The sequence below is a fragment of the Neoarius graeffei genome, chromosome 9 (assembly GCF_027579695.1).
Source record: "Neoarius graeffei isolate fNeoGra1 chromosome 9, fNeoGra1.pri, whole genome shotgun sequence".
In the NCBI taxonomy this organism is placed as follows: Eukaryota; Metazoa; Chordata; class Actinopteri; order Siluriformes; family Ariidae; genus Neoarius; species Neoarius graeffei.
In genome coordinates, this window is record NC_083577.1 from 66,776,841 (window position 1) to 66,799,708 (window position 22,868).

Consider the following 22,868-nt stretch of genomic DNA (forward strand, 5'->3'; position numbering starts at 1 on the left):
ACCGAACCGACCCATTTCAGAGCCGACTCCCGACAGGGCACGCACATATCCCCCGACTGTTGACGAGTGCAGTCGCGATTGAAGCGACACGTGACAACTTAATAGCTTTGTGATTGGCTATTGGATATCGTTACTGTTAAATCCAACACTTGAAGATGCTGCAGGCTGAATTACAAATGACACAACACGGAATATGTAGCGCACTATCTAGGCTGCATGAGCTATTATTCCCAACCTTAAATAGTGCACTTATATAGGGGAGTTAAAGCGATTTGGAATTCAGCCACACAACTTGAGCAGAGTGGCTTTCCAGCCCACTGTGTCTATGGATAAAGCTTCAGTCTATGGAATTACAGTATATACCTGCATTAGGTGCTACCAACACGTATTTCTCGCGCTAGAAATTGTGTTTAATGATGTCACGTGTTATATGCGAAAGATATGATTGGCTATTGCTAGCGACTCTCGCCGATCAGTCTGGCTCCCGATTAGTTTTTCGAATCGGCTGTGAGATGAGTCGGTACCATCGAAAACTAGTCTTTACGCCTGACTCGCGACTTCAGTTGGCTCGGTACGCTGAAAATCGGCGTAGTGTGCGGCTAGCTAAAGAGTAATGGATCGGAGTAATGCCTTGAAAGCGTTAATTATTGTGCAGGTGCTATTTACATGTTTAATTTTAGAAGCCCAACTACTGCTCCAAGAGCACAGGCGATGTGATTAGGGGGTAGGATTTGGGGAAATAACCATCTACAGGTTTGGAATGCTTATGAATGTGATTGAAAACGCAGATGTTCGGTTATGTGTGGAAGGGATTTTTTTCGAAGACGAGGTGGTGTGGATAAAACATTTTTATAAACGGAGGGGGGGAAAATGTTCGGTTTTAAAAATACCCGGCTACGTGTGTACATGGCATAAGTTAAACGTGTTTTGCAGCTCATTCCAGAGATGTGCAGCAAAGGATGAAAAGGCAGTTTTCCCCAGTTCTGGTCATGATCTAGAGGACTGAAGAAGGAGCTTGGTTGAGGAACGTGTGCTGTATGTGATAGGACGAAATGTCAGTAGATTGCAAATATAATGGGGGAGTTTGCCCATTAAAGCCTTAGCTATAAAAATTAACCTGTGAATTTTACGTCTCAAATACAGCGAAGTCCATTGAACCTTTTCGTATAATATGCAGTGATGTGTTTGTGAGGATGCACCTGTATGGAATGAATTTGCTGACTTTACTATCTGTGCCTGTAGAAATATTTTGTGCTTGTAAAAAAAATGTGTACACGTGGAAATATTTTGTGCTTGTAAAAAAATTTCGTCGTTGCGTGAAAAACTATTTTGTCTCTGTAACAAAGTTTTGTGCTTGTAATAAAAATCTGTGTTTGTAAATATAATAGTTGTACATGTAAAAAAATACTTTGTATTTGTGAAAAAATATTTTGTGTCAGAAAATGCGGGGTGGGGGTTCCTTCTCTTACAGGCACAATTTTTTTTTACAAGCACGGATTCTTTTTACGAGCACGAAACTTTTGTATGGATTAGCCAATCACCATGTTATCCCAAAGTAGCCAATCACCAAACGTCTTACTCACTGGCCAATCAGTTTGCCGCCTTGATTTTCAAACAGCGAGGATACCAAAGAAGGCTCTGAAAATACTTTCCTCGGACACACCACTTCTACCTGACCTATAGACCCTTCCCACGTGACGTCACGACAAACGCGGCCGCCATTTTGGACATGAACTACCAGTAGTCTACCACAGCCAACAACGAGGAACGACGGCGAAGCATCGAAAGGAATATAGCCATCAAAGAAAGTTTTTACTTTCAGCAAGACTTCCATCATGCCATTATATTGTTGTGCACCTGGATGTAGTAACCATCAACACACAAGGCAAGATTTATCATTTTATCGGATCCCGACAGATGCTGACCGATGGAGAAGATGGATGGTCTCTAAAATATTGGCAAAATGATGTTTATTGACATAGCAATTGTGTGTAACGGGAAGTATTTGCATATCCGAAGTGTTGTGTTTACATCAAAGATAAAATAAACCGATATGACAACGACTGCTGCTGCCAGGTTGGGGACACAAACTAGTATGCCAAAGGAAGTGTGCCAACAGACTTCCTTTGTGGTCGATTCTGCTTTAAGGTAAGATGCATTTAATTATTCGTCTGCTGTGGGTTTGGAATCGGTAGCCTGACCGATTCGTTCATGTTTGTGGTGCCATTTGTTTGTTGACGCGTGTTGAAATGGAAAATTGGTTGTTGACATGATTTCCAGTGATGCTTTGGTGCTGCTGTGGATCAGATGTGTTGAGTAGCCTGACTGTTTTTTTTTTCTTGCGTGTGGTATCATTGTTGACGCGAGGTTGTTTTTTGAACATGCCAATGCGGACACGATTTCCCCTGATGAGTTATGACTTCAGACGCGATGCGTGTGTGGAGGTGTGGAGTCCGCGTGATATGTGCGTAAGATAGGCTTCTCATGTGTTTGGAGATCCACGCTCTGAGACAAGCGCAAGCACCCCCCCAAGGGAAAAAAAGGGACCCCCCGAAAATATCGGCATAGTTCGAACACTGGGTTGGAGAAAGTAATGGCAAATAGTGAGTGCACAAACCATAGAAGGTAAACTGTACACAGCGCCAGGGCAGTGTGATGGTATGTCTACTTTTAGATTGTGTTAGCTTATCAATGAACACACTCGTCACTCGACGAGTTTCACATCTTTACGACGGATACTTAAATGTGTGTTAGGTATTATTGTTGCAGTCTAAGCAGTCATTGTAGCAGCTAGATGAGCGAGAACCGAAAGGGTCTGTGCCATAAACCATTATTTCTTCATGTCCAAAATGGCGGTCGCGTTTACAAAGGTCACGTGAGTGAAAAGGGTCTATAGATTGTGACCTGACCTGATCATGTCTAGAACTGCATTCCATGGGAGACGACACGGCAACAGTGGTAAGTGAACTCTGTAGCCCTGTACAACAAAGTATTTACCCCTGCTAACTTGCTGGGTGTTTTATCGCTTAAGACGGTAAATGACTTTTTTTTACCGCTTGTTCTCAAACTTTTTCAGTCCCAATTAAAGCAGCATCAAACTCTTTTATCCACACCCACAGGATGAAGATAAACATCATTGTGCTCCTACGTAACGCTGTTTTAATCTATTTATATAGTGTGGACGACTTTTACAGTTTATAACACAAGTCGAAGGCATCTCATTCAACACTGTATTCCTGCCTTACCCCGGATGAAAAAACAAACAAACATCCGAGTCGTTGAATAATATTCTGCTCCTATATGTAACGCTATAAATGCTGGCAAATTCCATCTCCGAATTTGTATGAACCTTGTATTAATGAAAAAACAAACACATAGTGGCCCACTGAGTTAGTGAAGGTGGGCTATTCAGGAGTAGTGGGCTGCCTGCTTGCGCCCGAGGAGCAGAGATGCGGTTTTGTCTACTCAAGCAAACGTGAATTACAATCGTTAGTGCATCCATTGTTGTAAGTGTTTAAAAGCTAAAATATTGTCTTGTCTCACTTCAGAACTACAACTGGAATTATTACGTGCTTGCTTTTTGCATTTCTTGTCTCTTTTCTTTGTTAAGGTAAGGGTGGGAAGGGGATCTGGATGCATTCATTGAAGGGTGGAACAGTCATTCGATGCGCACAGAGAGCAACCGTACTCCCAACCAGCTGTGGACCATGGGCATGATCCAAACACCTGTCGAGGCCCCAGACTACATTGAGGTACTAAATGCTCTGTCGCGTTTGATAGGTCATTGCAATGACACTAACATTATTAATGTGCTTAAGAATTCAAAGGTACCTTGAGTATTAATCCAGATTAACACTTCCATTTGTATTGTGTATTGATGAAGAGTGAGTACATTTACAAACACAGCTCTGCGTTTACATTGAAGGGGCTTGGTGTTACGCCTGAAGACTGGGAGAGCATGGGTGTCATTCCAGACGCCCACACTGGTGTTGTCCTGCCATCAATTGATTGTCCCCTGGATGACAATGGAATGGCAGCCCTTCAGCAAACAGTGGACCCGACAGCAGCCTCAGAGAGTTATGGGTGTGATCTCCATCTGATGGTTGTTCATTTTTGTCAGTCTATTCTCAGTTAAAGTTTTCTGGATTAGGTTTCCTCAATGTCATTTTTGTCCAGCGGTTTTTTTTTTTTTTTTGCGGGGGCGAAAGAACAGGGTTATGTCCAGGGTGAGCAACAAATTGTAGACAGTAATTTTTTTGTTTGTTTTGTCTGACAGATTTTCATTTCTCTGACAAAATACAAAATGTTCTGTTTGGTGTTAAAATAAACCCTGTTTTGGCTTGACACAATATTGTGTAATCTTTTTAATGTCATGCACCATCCTGTTTTAGAATTTCTATATTCTATATACTCTACAAATCAATGAAGATGGATGCTTATTGTGATGTTTTGAATGCCTACCTCAAATAGCTGACACCTTGCAGGAGCACTCTAGCTAAGCTAGTTTACAGACATCTTTATTTACCATTTTACCTGCTTGGCCAATGATGTGGGGGTAATCTGTACAATAAGGCACACTGTAATTTAACAATTGAGTTTATTTTAACAAGTTTAGAAGGTATAACACTGCAATCTTCAGAAAATTAACGCAGTTATCAAGTTATGTAAAGGTAGTGGACAATCTTGTATTTGTAGAAAACACGTAAGTGTACACGAATTGAAAACATTTCAAAACTAACATTGTCTTCAAAAGTTAAAACGTTTTCTATAATTGGCACAAGTTTAGGGGAAAACACTTCAATGTAGGTTTGTAAAAGGGCAGCAGGCAATCCTCAAATGTTACCTACATATGTGGCACAGAATTTGTACAAGTGTACATGCAACATCAAAAAAACAATAATAAAAAAGTGAATACTCAATGTGAAAGGCAGTGGAACATTAACTGACTTGGAACATACATACACCAATTTCAGTGTAGGTGGACAATGAACTGACTTGGAACATACAGTACATACATGAATTGGGGTGTAGGCCTCACTCATGTTTACTGATGAAATTATACCATTCCAAATCCGGTCTGTGCTGAGCTGATTGAATATCTAACATTCATTGCAAAATCCTCGTAATTTTGAAAATGGCCAGGGATGTTATAAGTTGAGAAGCATGTTGAGGCCTTCAGGTACAACGAGCCAGTAGCTACCTTCACGATCATCCGTCCTGTTGGGATCTCCCATCCAACCCAGAACTGGGTCAAGTCTGCTAGCTCAGATGGTGTTGCTGTTTTTTTTTTTTTTGGGTTAGATAAATAGAAAAATGCATATAAATGCCATGGTACGACTTGTGTTCAGATGAGCAGCCAGCATGCATTGACTAAGCCTTCTGTAATACCGTGTAAGGCCAGCAGTCGCACGAAGTCTGATGCTTACCAGGAGGGAAGCTATTTGATTGGCTGACTGGAAGGTCAATAAGCAGTGTGATGATTGGCTACTTTGGGATAACATGGTGATTGGCTAAACCCATACAAAAGTTTTGTGTTCGTAAAAAGAATCCGTGCTTGTAAATAAGATTTGTGCCTGTAGAAAAAGGAACCCCCCCCCCCCCCCCCCCCCCCACACACACACACACCCGTGCATTTTCTGACACACAGAGACAAAATAGTTTTTCACGCAAGGACGAAATTTTTTTTACAAGCACAAAATATTTCCACGTGTACACATTTTTTTTATTACAAGCACAAAACTTTGTTACAGAGACAAAATAGTTTTTCACGCAACGACGACATTTTTTTACAAGCACAAAATATTTCCACACAAGCACAAAATAGTTCCACGTGTACACATTTTTTTTACAGGCACAAAATATTTCTACAGGCACAGATAGTAAAGTCAGCAAATTCATTCCATACACCTGTTACAAACCGCAATGCAGAATGATAAACAACATCCAGTTTCTTAAGGAGGCTTAAAAGATGCATGCATGTACGGTATGTATATTGTATCACCGTAATCTATAACTGATAGAAAGGTACTCTGGACCAGCCTTTTTCTTGCTATAAAAGAAAAACAGTTCTTTAAACAAAAATAAAAGCCTAACTTGGGTCTTAACTTTTTAAAAAGATTATCTAAATGCACATCATGGAGGATTTAAGCTTGTGTCTGTGGAGATGGCGAATTGCAAATAATGCTTCTGTAATATGGGAGATGAAGCCTTTTGTTGCATATGGATTTATTGAAGTGTGAAAGCATATCAAGGCAGGAGTCCGATGGCAGCAGCACCGCTTATTCAAATAATACAAGGGCTGTGGCTCGAACATTCAATAGAGATTTGAGACAGCAGGTCTGCCACGCTGCCTTTGTCATGAAAATCTATCATGACACTGCAAATGTGGGGCCTGGGAGAAGCGATTTCTCACGACTGAAATAGCTCCTTAAAACCACAGCTAAAACAATGGCATGTCAGCAGCCAGGGCCTTTCCACATTTCATGGCTCCACTCGAACAAACCTGCGAACAACTCACCCGTCACTCAAAGTCCACCTTGTACCCATTTTCCTCATATTACTAAAAGCCAAGCAAGATAGCCATGGTAGGTTTGCTCTTTGAAAAGTACAGAAATGATCAGCATTGTTATAAAACAGAACGCATTTCTTTGACGCTGCAATTACGACCTTCTTTGTCTATGTGTCTGTGTAGAAGCAAGATGAGAGATCTGACGTTCTTTGTATTAACGTTCTGTATTATTTCTTATCTGGAGAACAGTGCCCTCTTGTTGATAATCATAATACTGTTCAGGAAAACAGACATCCATTTCTGCTCTAACTGTTGTTAAATGAGTAGACCAACAGAAGCGCCAACTGTTCAACCAAAATGTAATGAAAAACTTTGAGATTAAAAACAAAAATACAAAGTTTTCTCAATACCATTGCTGCACTAGGCCTTATTTAAACTAGAAGTTAAGAGAGTTAACATTTGCCAAGCAATGTTAGTGTGCACCTATTTTCCCAGCTGTCTGTGCTATAAAACCTTTTTCTACCAAAGAGTAGAAAATACTGAGTGATGCGGTGTTTGCTCTATTCAGCAGTTAGATGGGGGAGGTGATGATGTCAAGGCTCTGTGCAGCAAGAGCATACAAACCCACATATCTGCAAGGTAGTGACAGACAAACAGCTGGGCTTACTGACATGCTGCTTTTGTTATGGCCACTGGAGCAGCTCTATGAAAAGCCTGTCAAGCCCATAGGAGCGCAAAGACACCCTTCACCCAGGCCAGCAAGGAGCACAAGGTCACCGAAGTACCAACCTGCTTCTATAGCTGTGACTTCACAGCTCCACTCCTTCCAACCACTGAAAAACAAAAGCTGAATGCCTGACTGAATCCTCCCACAAGTCCTGAACAATAGCAGAGAGGGTATTAGAAAAGTGCAATAGTTTTTGCCAATGCAGAGATGTCAAATTGGGGTCAAGTGTGAGTTGAATCAGATAGCAGAGCCTTGTCTGGTCTTATATGTTAAGTAGGCAATTTGCCTCGTAAAATAGATCTGAAAACCCTCTTAAAAGTATCTGGAGTTATTTAAAGATGAAAAGCAAAAGAAAAACTAGAAGTCCGATTGGCTGAACACATAAAAGTAATTTACAATGCCACTTTGACAGTGTAATCCATTGAAAAACTTTCATACAGGCAAAAACTTAACCAAACCTTTCCAAACATGCCACTATAACCAAACTCGGAAGTGCCTTTAATCCACTAAATTGATGCATGATGTTCAGCAGCTATGCAGTGCATGGGTAGATAATAGGAACGGATCTGCTGTTAGATCTTTATACAGCACACAGCAAAAATGATATCAAGCTAGCGATGTTACAACCCATACATTACATTGGGTAATTCTTCAGCAGAGAGGCCAAAATTATGAAATTATTAAGATTGCCTTAACTTGTCAGCTCAGTGCTATTGCTAAAGGGTGGAATCCAAGGCAAAATGTACTGAAAACCATATTTAAAAGTCATCACCCCAATTATAGCAATGCCACTTCAGAGAAATCTTGGCTTGAATTTTAAGAAATGAAAGCTAATTTTTTTCTGACATAATTTCATTACTGACTTTTCTTTCCTCATAAAAGATTTTGCATTCACAGTTAAACATAGCCAATTTTTCTGTGCTTTTTTTAGGGTCAAAAGATACCCCATACAGTGTGAAATTTTTATTTATTACCATTATCTTGAGTACTGCGACTAAAAAAAAGTTACCACATTTTGCTGTGAATGTAATTCCGTTACTGATGAACTACCTCATTACAACTGTAAGCCATACTTCACATTACAGTTACACAATCTAAAATGTTTAGTGTAATATTTAGGCTGAGCTTCATGTAATTGTCTCTTTTTATAACAAAGTCTGACCAATTTTGTATATTGGGTAATATTTGAGATCTTTGCTGGCCTTGCCCAAAACATAAGCCACATAAGAGAAAACATCCATCCAGCCATCATCCGTAACCGCTTATCCTGTGCAGGGTTGCAGGCAAGCTGGAGCCTATCCCAGCTGACTATGGGCGAGAGGCAGGGTACACCCTGGACAAGTCGCCAGGTCATCGCAGGGCTGACGCATAGAGACAAACAACCATTCACACTCACACCTACGGTCAATTTAGTGCCACCAATTAGCCTAACCTGCATGTCTTTGGACTGTGGGGGAAACCAGAGTACCCGGATGAAACCCACACAGACACGGGGAGAACATACAAACTCCACACAGAAAGGCCCCTGTCGGCCACTGATCTCAAACCCAGAACCTTCTTGCTGTGAGGCGACAGTGCTAACCACTACACCACCGTGTCGCCCCTAAGAGAAGACATGTTAATGTTAAATATTGTTAACCAAGCTCTGTAAAAATCCCACTGACCACACTGCTATAGCAAAATACAGAATGACCCCTTTAGGCTATTTTCTTTTGTCAGTATACCGTATGTATAGCAATTGCCACAGAATTCATGGAATGCTCGTTTTCAACAATGACTTGCTATGACAAATCTATCAAGTTGTCTTGCAAATTATTGAAAGAATACAGAATGCACAGTAGCCCAAAATCCTTTTCCACTCACCACTTTTTAGTGGTGCGACAACAAAACAACACATTACTGGGTTTTAGCTTATTCATTTGGAAGTAACAAATGCAAGTTGTATTATGACCATTGAGACAGGACTGATGTGTGACGTCAAAGAATCTAAGTTAAGTAAGCAAATCATTTACATTTATGGGATTTGGCAGACTTGCTTATCCAGAGCAACTTACATTTATCTCATGTATACATCTGCGCAGTTGAGGTTTAAGGGCCTTGGTTAAGGGCCCAACAATGGCAGCTTGGCTGTGCTGGAGTTTGAACTCCATGACCTTCTGATAGTCCAGTAGTCCAACATCTTAACCACCGAGCTACCACTGCCCAATCACCACTTACCACTATACAAACACACACCAAACGTATCCTCAGTATGACGTATCGATCAATGTTCTTTGTTCCTGATGTGCCAAGCTTTGTTTACTGGTATTCAAATTATGCTATTGTCCTTTGTTTCCTGAGATCCTGGTTTGCCTGAGATTCTGATTTCCCGACCCTTGTAAGTTTTTTGACACTGTTTTTTGGCTAATGATTTTGGATTGTTTGCTACCCGTCCTGTGTAAATAAACATGCTCTGCACTTGCATCTGTCTCTACTGCATGACAAAAGTATGCAATGCCTCAGTTACTTGATGTTTAAGGAAACCTGTGTGGTATTGATTTTTTAAGCTATGAAGCATTCAGTTGCAAATTAATACAAGGAATGTGTATGATCTAGTTAAACTAAAATAAATTCACATCTGTTTCTGATGTACATGAAGTTTGCTATTTAAATGCATTATGTTCTTTCCTGAATATGATAATTGATTACTCGGTTCATGAGTAAGCCTGCAGCAAGGGTACAACAAACATCATCTTTAATACCCTAAACTCCTGACTTATTATTCAGTTATGTACCTTAAAACATATTACTCAGTAACTGCTACGAATTATTCAGTAACTACAGTGAAACAGTATGTGGTTATGAGAGTTAGATATGTTATGTCTGGACCCACCTACAAGGTTTGGAAGTGTGAGGCGTTAAGGACACGACAAAGGATTCAACAGTTGCTTCATGGTAACTATTGTAATTTGGAGAAAGAATGAAAGGTTTTGGGTCTGAGATATGGTTTTAGAAAGTATTTACACTGTAGGATTGTAGCATACTGTATGCAAGTCCGTCTATAGCTGAATTTTTTGCTGTGAATTGGTTTCTCCGTGTTCAAGCAAGTGTTCCACCCCCAATATGGCCGTTATCATTTAACTGAAAACTTTTCAGAAACATTAAACCTGTGTGTGTGCTTGTATTAAATCACATAATTACTAACTCTGGAGGTAGAGAAAGTTTTGGAGAGTAAAAAGAGACTCTTGAAAGAGATTCATTAAGAGACTGGGCACAGCCAGCTCTGATACTGCCCTAAGCTCCACCACTCTGCTGCGTGCTGCTCCAATTTCAGCCTTTAGCACAAGTCCGAGCTGGCCTTTCTCACACGCACACACCGCTCAGAGAGAGAGAGAGAGAGAGAGAGAGAGAGAGAGAGAGAGAGAGAGAACCACAGCCCTCAAGCCAGTCTTATTATCTCTTACACACACACTGTACAATGCCTGGCTGCTGATCTGGCCTTTCTCTACATCACACACCCCTACACACAACTGATGGTAATTATACAGCCACATGGTCATCATGTCTGCATGAGCAAGAGCCTGGGTCAGTCTCTCAAACTGTTTCACTCAACAGATCACTCAAAATAGCACTCAAGGAACTTTCCATTTCACCTGTCTTTCTTTAATCCACTAATTCAGACACTCACTTAGCCATTTATTAACTCAGTTCACCTCCTGGCTGCATACATGGAGCCACACCATGTTCAACATGTGCCATAATAAGCATATTTATTATTGAGGCTAAATACACATAAAGTAAATAAATTCCATATGCAGTCTGTTCAGGGATGAAGGATCAAATTATAAATTTTAAATAAAAATATGATGCATGTAACATGACGATTGCAAGTTCCATCTTTGTTACATAAACATGTGATGAAAAACTGCAAGTACAATCCCGATTCCAAAAAGGTTGGGACAAAGTACAAATTGTAAATAAAAACGGAATGCAATAATTTACAAATCTCAAAAACTGATATTGTATTCACAATAGAACATAGACAACATATCAAATGTCGAAAGTGAGACATTTTGAAATTTCATGCCAAATATTGGCTCATTTGAAATTTCATGACAGCAACACATCTCAAAAAAGTTGGGACAGGGGCAATAAGAGGCTGGAAAAGTTAAAGGTACAAAAAAGGAACAGCTGGAGGACCTAATTGCAACTCATTAGGTCAATTGGCAATAGTTCATTAACATGACTGGGTATAAAAAGAGCATCTTGGAGTGGCAGCGGCTCTCAGAAGTAAAGATGGGAAGAGGATCACCAATCCCCCTAATTCTGCGCCGACAAATAGTGGAGCAATATCAGAAAGGAGTTCGACAGTGTAAAATTGCAAAGAGTTTGAACATATCATCATCTACAGTGCATAATATCATCAAAAGATTCAGAAAATCTGGAAGAATCTCTGTGCGTAAGGGTCAAGGCCGGAAAACCATACTGGGTGCCCGTGATCTTCGGGCCCTTAGACGGCACTGCATCACATACAGGCATGCTTCTGGATTGGAAATCACAAAATGGGCTCAGGAATATTTCCAGAGAGCATTATCTGTGAACACAATTCACCATGCCATCCGCCGTTGCCAGCTAAAACTCTATAGTTCAAAGAAGAACCCGTATCTAAACATGATCCAGAAGCACAGACGTCTTCTCTGGGCCAAGGCTCGTTTAAAATGGACTGTGGCAAAGTGGAAAACTGTTCTGTGGTCAGACGAACCAAAATTTGAAGTTCTTTATGGAAATCAGGGACGCCGTGTCATTTGGACTAAAGAGGAGAAGGACGACCCAAGTTGTTATCAGCGCTCAGTTCAGAAGCCTGCATCTCTGATGGTATGGGGTTGCATTGATGCGTGTGGCATGGGCAGCTTACACATCTGGAAAGACACCATCAATGCTGAAAGGTACATCCAGGTTCTAGAGCAACATATGCTCCCATCCAGACGACGTCTCTTTCAGGGAAGACCTTGCATTTTCCAACAGGACAATGCCAAACCACATACTGCATCAATTACAGCATCATGGCTGCGTAGAAGAAGGGTCCGGGTACTGAACTGGCCAGCCTGCAGTCCAGATCTTTCACCCATAGAAAACATTTGGCGCATCATAAAACGGAAGATACGACAAAAAAGACCTAAGGCAGTTGAGCAACTAGAATCCTACATTAGACAAGAATGGGTTAACATTCCTGTCCCTAAACTTGAGTAACTTGTCTCCTCAGTCCCCAGACGTTTACAGACTGTTGTAAAGAGAAAAGGGGATGTCTCACAGTGGTAAACATGGCCTTGTCCCAACTTTTTTGAGATGTGCTGTTGTCATGAAATTTAAAATCACCTAATTTTTCTCTTTAAATGATACATTTTCTCAGTTTAAACATTTGATATGTCATCTATGTTCTATTCTGAATAAAATATGGAATTTTGAAACTTCCACATCATTGCATTCCGTTTTTATTTACAATTTGTACTTTCTCCCAACTTTTTTGGAATCGGGGTTGTAGTTAAGAGTATAACAAGCCCAGTATAGTCTATTAGGAATTTTACACATACTTTATATTAGGGATGGTAAGATTCACTGATTCTCATCAATGCATAATAGTTCATGATGCGATTGCCCCGATTAAAAAAAAAAGTGTGCATCGGATACAATTTGGGATGAACTCAGGATGCATCGCTAACATTTGATTTATTAATATGCAATTATTAGCTCATCTGGCTGACAGGCGATGAGCTTATCCCATCATGTGTTGTATGTTGTCTGTCTGTCGTCCAGTGCCGTCCACATTTCACGGAAATCGCTTCTTCTCTCTCAATTCTTCACTGATTTTTATTCTTTCTGGTAGGAACGTAGGTCTGCCTGGGGTGCATATAGCTTCTACCCAAATTTGCAATTAATAATGAAGATATGGACTAATTAAGCCCTAATGAGCAGTTTCCACACAAATCGCTTCTTCTCCTTCAATTCTTCACCAATTTTGATTCTTTCTGGCATGAAGGTAGGGGTACCTAGGGTGCATATAACTTCTACCCAGATTTGCTGAATTACAATTATTAATGAAGTTATGGACTAATTAAGCCTTAATGAGCAGTTCAACAAAAATTGCTTCTTTTCCTTGCCGTTTTGGATTCTTTCTGGCGAATAGGTATTCCTACGGTGCATATAGCCTGTATATAATGTATATACCGGTAGGGGGCAGCGCAGTGGTGTAGTGGTTAGCACTGTCACCTCACAGCAAGAAGGTCCTGGGTCCGAGCCCAGCGGCTGACAAGGGCCTTTCTTTGTGGAGTTTGCATGTTCTCCCCATGTCTGCGTGGGTTTCCCCCACAGTCCAAAGACATGCAGGTTAGGCTAATTGGTGGCTCTAAATTGACCATAGGTGTGAGTGTGAATGGTTGTTTGTCTCTGTGTGTTAGCCCTGCGATGACCTGGTGACTTGTCCAGGGTGTACCCTGCCTCTCGCCCATAGTCAGCTGGGATAGGCTCCAGCTTGCCTGTGACCCTGTACAGGATAAGTGGCTACAGATAATGGATGGATAGTGTATATAGCTTGCAATATTTATTGCGCAATGTGACCCACTTTAGTTCATTCCTTCTGGACTAGATGGAGCCGGAGTGAGCTACGCCATCATTGACAGTCTTGTTAGTAGAGGCCCTATGCCTTTTTTTAATTTAGAAATATGGCCAATCATTTTATATTTAGACTGACTCCTCCTCTCTAAATTAATTCTCAAGCATTTTCTCTCATCTCCACTCCTGGCAGTGGCCAATTCCTGTAAAGTCTCTCGGCCAACTCTCGTGCAAGTTGGAGGTGTGTCTAGGTGAGTCACAGATTATCATGGAGGAGGATGAGCAATCATATTCTTTTGCATTACATCATATAACATTGAATCAAAAGGGGTCAAGTTGCACTGCATCGCAATGGGATGAAATCATATTGTATTGCATTAGTAGTGGCTTCATATGTATCTTTAATGTATTGGACCATTGGCAGTGCATCAATATGTGCATCACATCAGCATCAGTGATGATGCACATCCATACTTTTATAGAAACAGTAGTTACTTATGTAACTGTAATTGTATTAACCCAGGATATAAGGTAGGAGTGGTGTGAACTAACTGATGTATGATGAAATATATGAGGTATTCACCCAGAATAACTCCGAGTACAATCATTCCCTAGAACCTTCTCATTCCAAAAGTCAAGATGTCCTGGTGGTTATATGAGGGTCATAGAACCACAGCTACATATGTACTTAGCATCATATTTCACCTCTTTGAACACCTGGATAACATATGCCATGAAAGTCATGAAGAAAAGGACTTAACTTAGGACAGTCCGAAAAAGGTTGCCCAGAGATGGCCACCACACTTACACCAGTTGGAGAGGCAAAGTTAAGCTTGTAAAATCTAGAGAAAGTGCATGGTGATACCCAGGTAGCAGCAGCCCAGACTTCCCTAAGTGGGGCATCTTTAAACAAAACTCATGACGATGAGATACTCCTCATAGAGTGGCATGTCAGACTTCACTATCTATAAGCCAAGGTGATGACGTCCACCACCCAGAGGTGCCTTTACATAGAAAGCTCATGAGGAGGATTTTTAAAGGACTTCTGCACAAAGTGGAGGTCCCTTGCAGGGTTCATGGAGGACCATGGTTTTATGAGGTACCTTCCATACCACAATGCTGTGGTATGTTGAGATGGCTGCAATATTTATGGTACATTGCTAATGTTTAGCAATCCTCTCTAGGTTAAAATACTAGGAATCTGACAGTACATAGAGACCACTGGGCAATAAGTTGAACACATTTCACAGAACAATTTCTACTTACATGGCCTGTGTGGTAGGGACTCCTGAATTCAGAAGTGTTTCCTGAACTGCAGGAGTATAGGCTTCACTGAGTGATTTAGTCCAAACGGCCAGACCCATAGACACAGAATGAGGGTGCCAAATCTCACCATCCATCTGGGACAGCAGATCTGATTGTGTAGGAAGCTGTCAGAATGTTCTGCCCAAGGTCTTGCTGACCATCTTGGGATCACAAGTAGCACTTGGGACAAGTTGCTGAATCTTGTACAGAGTGGAATCAGTGGAAGAGGAGGAAGTGTGCCTAAGTGTTGTGGCCATGTGGGGGGCTCTGTTTGGGGCCCTTCTTGCAGAGTAGACAAGGGATATTCAAAAACTTACCAAAGATTTGAGGGTGTGCTCCCTTCCTACAGGCAGTGCAAGGCAGGCAGGCACTGAATAGAGATTAGAAGACAGGTCCAAGGTGCGCTGCCCTAAAAGCACCATTTGGCCATGCTAGCCTCATGATTCTGAGACCTGCAACCTCTCCTGTCTAAGGCTGCTTTGACAGCAGGCCCATGTTCTGGTTCAGGCTCCCCACCAGCAGAACTGAGGTACACCCTTTCAGTGTGGTCAACGTCTATAGGTTGGAGGAACTACTCCAATACTAGTCAGTGTAGCACTGCAAACCCTGCCATCACAAGTGCTATATGGAAGAGTGCATTTGATGTTGTGCAACAGCCATCTTTAGGATGGCTCTCACAGCTTGCTTTAGGTGCATGTGAATTTGCATGGACAGAGCCAGCCACTTGGCTAGATGCTGCAAAGACTAGAGGAGTTGAACATGCCAACTTAACTGCTAAGTCATTTTCAGCCTGGAGGGACTTCCCAGATGCAGTTATAGACATAGCATCCTTGTGCTCATCTGATAAGGATGATTGACCATGAAGCTCTAAGAAAGGCTCTTTTGAGAAATAAAGGTCTCTGTGTTACATGGTCTCAGTGTCTGGATCATTAATTTCAGCTGAGTCTTGTCTGTTTCTGTTTTTGGCTGCTTAATTATTTAATCCTTTCATCCATCCATTCATTCATCTATTATCTATACTGCCTATCTGTCAGGGTCATGGTGGGAATCTGGAGCCAATCCCAGTAGACTTTGGGCGAGAGGCATGGTACACTCTAGACCATTCATACTCACATTCACCTTTACGGACAATTTAGAGTAGCCAGCTGACCCAATCCACGTGTCTTTGGACTGTGGAAGGAAACCAGAGCACCCAGAGGAAACCCACGTAGGCATGGAGAGAACATATAAACTCCACACGTTGGTCTCAGTTGGCCACAAGGTTCAAATACAGAAACTTCTTGCTGTGAGGCATCAGTGCTAACCACTGCAATACTGTGCCACCCAAATTTTTTTTCCCTTATTTTATCATGACAGTTTCATATAAAACCAGTTAAAAGAGTTTTATTAGTCCACTAGCTTGTTGGACAGTTGACAGTTTCTGTCACGTAAGAGTGATAGACGGATGTAAGTGCAGGAAGCGGTGGTGTAGTGGTTAGCGCTGTCGCCTCACAGCAAGAAGGTCCTGGGTTCGAGCCCCGTGGCCGGCGAGGGCCTTTCTGTGCGGAGTTTGCATGTTCTCCCCGTGTCCGTGTGGGTTTCCTCCGGGTGCTCCGGTTTCCCCCACAGTCCAAAGACATGCAGGTTAGGTTAACTGGTGACTCTAAATTGACCATAGGTGTGAGTGTGAATGGTTGTCTGTGTCTATGTGTCCCTGTGATGACCTGGCGACTTGTCCAGGGTGTACCCTGCCTTTTCGCCCGTAGTCAGCTGGGATAGGCTCCAGCTTGCCTGCGACCCTGTAGAACAGGATAAAGCGGCTAGAGATAATGAGATGAGATGAAGTGCAGGAAGATTTTTATTGAAAACACGTTAACAAACAGATCCAAAACAGAGACAAAGGCAGCATCGAAAAACAGGCAGTGGTCGAGTGAGGCACAGACAGGACATCAGAGGTAATGCAATACTCACAGTCCAAAAACACAAACGGGGTCAAAATCAGAGAGGCGATACAGAATACAAGGCTTTTGCAAAGTCTACATGTTACTGAGAGTCCTTATATGTATGCGCTGTAATTGAGCTCTAATCAGGAACAGGTAGATGCTAATTAGTCGCAATGATTTGCACATGCTTTGCAGTCTGTGGCTGTGCACTCCAAGCTCCAAAGCATGTGGACGTGAAAGATGTAACCAGGCAACTGTTTGACATTTCAAGTTTGATATTCAATTGTAACTATATAGTAATGATGTAAAGTGAAAGCGCTGGTTCACTGCTGTTCACCAGACACCCAGCAGTCACACCATAACTGTCATTGTGTTGTTTCTGTTGCATGGCATGCAGTGGCAAAGAAAGGAATAAATATGTATTTGTAACTGTGATGTGTATCTTATTATTGGTGTCACTGTCGCAAGACAATGCAGCAATTTACTGATGCGAAATACACAACACTACACAATTTGATGGTTCATATGCTAAAATATTATTATTCTATTCAGGTTGATTTTGTGCCCTTGCAAATATTTTGCTCATACACTCATCAGGAGCTCCGCTTTTAGGCAGTGCTTAAAAATCTACATTATACAATACTTGGTATCAACATGAAAGGCAAAATTAACTTAGCATAACAACACTACCACCTTATCTATTGAGCTTTCATTTTTTTTGTGTGTAGCTTAATCAAATTGCCTTTGTTTGGGAATCAGACAGCACAGAATTCTCAGAGCATTATCAGACACTGATCAGACAATTAAAACATACAATATGAATAGGAAACTCATGACACACCAACATCACAGGTGAGATGTCTTGAAATTAATGAAAATTGTGATCATGACTAAAAGGAGTTTAATTTCATAGCCATAATAAGGATGCTAAACTAACACTGCCTTTTCTCATTTCTTTCTGACACTCATGCACACATATGCAAGCCTAGGTCAGCATTTTCATCACCCTCCAGCTAGCTTGATTTACGATGGCTACAGGCAAACATCTAGACTTCCAGGAAGAATAAAAGATTGGTCATCTTTATTTTATTTCACGTTCGCAGAGGCAGTGTAAATATAGGTTTCCATATGAAGCAGTTATTCTCTTTATACTGTAAGAAATTGCAATGTCGTCTGGAAAAGTGTGATCTGAATCCAAACCCCTCACAGTCCTTTCCCCCATGGTGTAAAGCTGATAAACCATTACAGCCAATATCTCAGTAATCCTAGTCACAAAAAGTTCCTCACTTCTGGCAAGGAAGTTATGCAAATCATCGTATGGGATCAAGAAGAGAATAAAAAGAACCATCTCAGTCAAAAGTGTGTGTGTGTGTGTGTATTCTATCCACATTCACTGGACATGAGCAATCGAGCGCTCTGATTGGCTACTCTACTACTAGGATATCAACTCCATATACCATGAGTAGACAAAAGCAAAATGGCGACGCGTGTTGCTGAACCAACCGAGGATGAAATAAAAACTCCACTCAAAAACAAAACCCCCAAAAATACAAAAAAGCAACAAAATATGGAATAAAATTATTTGATGGTAAGAATGTATCTTTTTTTATTTTTCAAGAGTTATTATTGTAGCATTTTTCACAAATTGGTCCTGTCGTTTCCCCGGTTTGTTTACATTCTAAGCAGAAATTATTTTGTCGGATGTTTTGTATAAAGTTTTCATTTATCAAATTTGCAAAAGATGAAAATAAAAATGGGGCAGCATGGTGGTCACTGTTGCCTCACAGCAAGAAGGTCCTGGGTTCGAGCTCAGCAGCCGACAAAGGCCTTTCTGTGCGGAGTTTGCATGTTCTCCCCGTGTCTGTGTGGGTTTCCTCCAGGTACTCCGGTTTCCCCCACAGTCCAAAGACATGCAGGTTAGGTTAATTGGTGGCTCTAAATTGACCGTAGGTGTGAATGTGAATGGTTGTTTGTGTCTCTGTGTCAGCCCTGCGATGATCTGGCAACTTGTCCAGGGTGTACCCTGCCTCTTGCCCATAGTCAGCTGGGATAGGCTCCAGCTTGCCCACAACCCTGCACAGGATAAGCGGCTACAGATAATGGATGGATGGAAAATAAAAATGCTTGGTTTCTCAAAATCCAGTGAATGTGGCTAAAATAAAACAATTATTCCACTTATAGCCAACTTGGCGCTACACGCCTCATCGGCTATCAGCTCATGTACGACTCGAATTCATGGGATAACTATTTTATTATATATGTGCGTGTGTGTGTGTTTAGATACTGTAGGTTCAGTACAACTCTACTGAATCTGAGGTGCTTTTCACCAAGCTGCCAAGTTATGATTGTGAATAATCATAAGGGGAGTGAGAGGCTATATGACAAAGGCCTGGGGTTCTCAAACCTTTTGTAGCCAGGGATAACTTTTAACTGTAACAAAAATCTTCAGATCCTCTCATTAAATAATTATCTTACAAACATAATCCAACTATTCTAATATTAGGCACATTGTTTAAATATGTACAATGATACACTGTGGGACCAAAAGTTTGTGAACACCTGACCTTTACTCTCATATGTGATTTTTGAACATCCCGTTCCAGATTTAGTTCTGTCTTTGCTGTTATAATAATCCCCACTCTTCTGGGAAGGCCTCCACCAGATTTTAGCACATGGCTGTGGGGATTTGTCCATTCAAACACAAGAGGTCAGGTACTGATGTCAGGTGAAGAGGACTTGGCCTTCAATTCATCCCAAAGCCGTGAGGTGGTATTGAAGTCAGTTCTTCCACACCAACCTTGGTAAATCATGCCTTTGTAGACCTTGCTTTGTGCATGGGGCATTGTCAAGCTGGAATAGGTTTGGGCTTCCTAGTTCCAGTGAAAGGAAATTGTTTTTAATGCTACAGCATACAAACATATTCTAAATTTTGCTTCAAAGTCTGTGGCAACAGTTTGGGGAAGGCCCACATGGATGGGATGGTCAGGTGTCCACATACTTTTGGCTATGTAGTGCATTTCAGGTTGATTTCCACCATGGTAAAATAAAATGCTATGGTCATGTTTCACTGGCCCTTAGGTGGCCCCAGACCCCAATTTGAGAACCATGGATAGAGCCTATATAAGCACTATACATATTTGCCTATACTGCATATATACAACTTTTGTCTGACATGTCCATTCATTGCTTAATTGTAAACGATGCTGGAACTGCCATTACAAATACATAATGTTCAGTAAAAAAAATTTAATATATGATGGGTTAGGTGCTATGAACAGTGTCCACCCTTAAAGCTGAAATGAAACTGAAGCCACTGGGTAAGTGTAAGTCATGTTGGCCAACTGGCAAACATTTATTTTCTGCTGATATAAAATAAATAAAGTACAGTTTGTTTTAAGAAGGTCAAACTGATCATTTTAGCCATATCATTTTAGATATTAAAATCAATATTTAACAACTGCAGCTATGAAGGGTGTAGTCCATGTGTACACCATGTGTACAGGTGCTGAGAGTGAGTTTAGAACTAGGAGAAGTTTTTGGGTTTTTTTCCCTTTTACCTGAGTTGCGCTGTTTTTGGTCCAGGGTAACAAACACTCGGAGTGAAAGAGGTCTGGGAAGGGGTTTTGGACCATGTTCATCTGCATCTCCTCCCCTTGTTGATATTTCCTAGCGAGAGAGAGAGAAAGAGAGAGAGAGAGAGAGAGAGAGAGAGAGAGAGAGAGCAAATGAGACTCATTTTCCCAGCATTATTCCATGATAAGCCTTCATAGCATATGAAGTATTAAAAATAAATTATATTGAGTCAGTTTGGTTTTCTTAATGAAGTCACGGAGCTGCCGTTATTAGGAAAGACTATGCTGCAGGGCAGGAGGCAGAGGTGAGGTCATTTTGATGGTGGGCCAGCCAAGTGAAACCCCGTCTCCCTGGAGACGCACTCTCTTAAGCCAGAGATGACATCATCATGTCTACCTGAGACATCTAATTTCTCATGCAGCCTGGAGAGCAGCAGGCTGGAGTGGTGAGCTCATCCTTAATAACGGGCCGCATGTTGTCAATAAACCTCAAGTAATTTTTTAATGGCATTGATGAATGAAATGAACGCAGTGGTCCAAATCAAACAATAAAAGTGAGTATGCAGGCTAAAAACGCAGAAATTTCACAACACAATGCAAATATCCCAAGGAGCAAAGGAGAACAAAAACTACAGAGAGAATGAAGAAAGAGGGCAGAAGAAGTGCACTAAAGAGGGACAATTCAGCCCTGGTTTGCAACATTGTGCACTGAACACTGTTTAAGCCATTTCTTAAACAGCTTTTAGCTCTGGCCTAACACCTTTTAAGAAAGTTTTACATATGCCAATATGTTAGAGCAGCAAGGTATTAATATATACTGTAAGACAGTGTGCTTGTGTGCATGTGTTTTGCTGGGGTGTGTCTGTGATATGAGGAAGCATGTCGGCCATTTTGGTTGTTTTGATTGCTGTTTACGCCACAAACAAGCAGAGCGATGTCTGTTTAATCATATAATCCTGTAATGTCCAGACAAAGCAAACAAAAAGTAACGTGTCTATGGGGAAAATGGCGTCAGGTGAGGCAGCAAAATAAAAATTTTAAAACGCAGAGGCCTTGCATGCCCAGTTCAGACCATCTCTAGGCATATCATAAGCTCTCTGTTGACACCACGCTTACTGAGTTACTGAGCACAGCCTGGAAAGTAGCAGGTGCTTGATTTGAGTCCAGTTCGCTGTCTGATTTTGAAGTGCAGCCCGAACGTTGGGACGATGTTTACAGGGACAAAGTCTACTGCACTTTTCAGCCAAACTTGTGCGAGAGCACAAAGGCTGCTCTGTGTCTCCTTGGGACGTTCGTACCGATTACATATGTTAAAGATTAACTGCTGAAAAGTGAGTTACACAGACAGATAGACACACGTCCATACAAAAAAGCGAAACAGTGTACAAATAAAGGCTGCTTATTTGCACAAATACACTTACGTATACTCTCGGTCACACTTATAGATCCACACTTGTCCCACACTCGTTTCCACAAGGCAGGACTTGTTTAAACATCGTAATCAATAGTAAGTCAAACAGAGCCCATTACTGGAGAGACATGATTAGAGGTACGAGAACAGAAGCCTGTAGGAGGGAGGGAGGAAAGCAGTCCTACCTATTCCCTCTGCAGAAAGCTGCTGCTGTTGTGGCGGCAGTCCTGTTTTGTACGGCACCGGGTGGCTGGTAGGGCGAGTGCAGAGCGATTAGGGCATGGTCGCCGCCACTGAGCGTGCTTACATTGCCCTTTCCTTCACGAAATATGGCTGCTTTCTCGCCGAGGCTGTTTGGAGTGCCTAGCTCATCCAGAGAGTCACTCATAGCACTCATGGTGAGCCCAGCTTTATATCCACCGCATCATCTAAAGCACAGGACACACAGCGTCAAAGTAGTAGAGGAACAGCACAAAGGGGTGTGTGGATGTGCGTGTCGAGCAGAGCACAGCACTCACTCCTCTTCTGTCAGCGTGCACACACACCCGCATGCACAAACACACACTCGCGCGCGCACACATGCATACTGCTCCCTTGCCCAACGGGCTGTCCTAGCATGGAAAGCAGGTCCCTCCTACCAAAACATGATCTACCACAATAAAGTTATTTTTAACTTGATGACTCGCGAAAGAACACTGCTCACACTCGCACACTGCCTCCCAGCTCAAAATCCCCTCCACTGCTTCATTCCTTCCACTCAGTCCTGCTTCAAAGAGCTTAACTACTTCTCCCTGTCCTCTTCCCTCTTACTTTGAAGCGATTTTAATGTTGCATT

At 41.6% G+C, this 22,868-nt stretch overlaps 1 protein-coding gene across 4 annotated transcripts in view; it reads right to left on the reverse strand.

Annotated features, from left to right (window-relative positions):
- grb14 (growth factor receptor-bound protein 14) overlaps positions 1-22,868 on the reverse strand; it is a 102,885-nt gene that overhangs the window by 66,584 nt on the left and 13,433 nt on the right. For 2 of the 4 annotated variants that reach the window (XM_060930125.1, XM_060930126.1), the window contains exons 2-3: positions 22,219-22,461; positions 20,608-20,716 (exon numbers count right to left, since the gene is read on the reverse strand). In XM_060930125.1, the coding sequence (XP_060786108.1) occupies positions 20,608-20,716; positions 22,219-22,430 (321 nt within the window). In that variant the 5' untranslated portion in view covers positions 22,431-22,461. Of the gene's footprint in view, positions 1-20,607; positions 20,717-22,218; positions 22,593-22,868 lie in introns of those variants that run through there. The other 2 variants (XM_060930127.1, XM_060930128.1) reach the window with 2 other exon arrangements.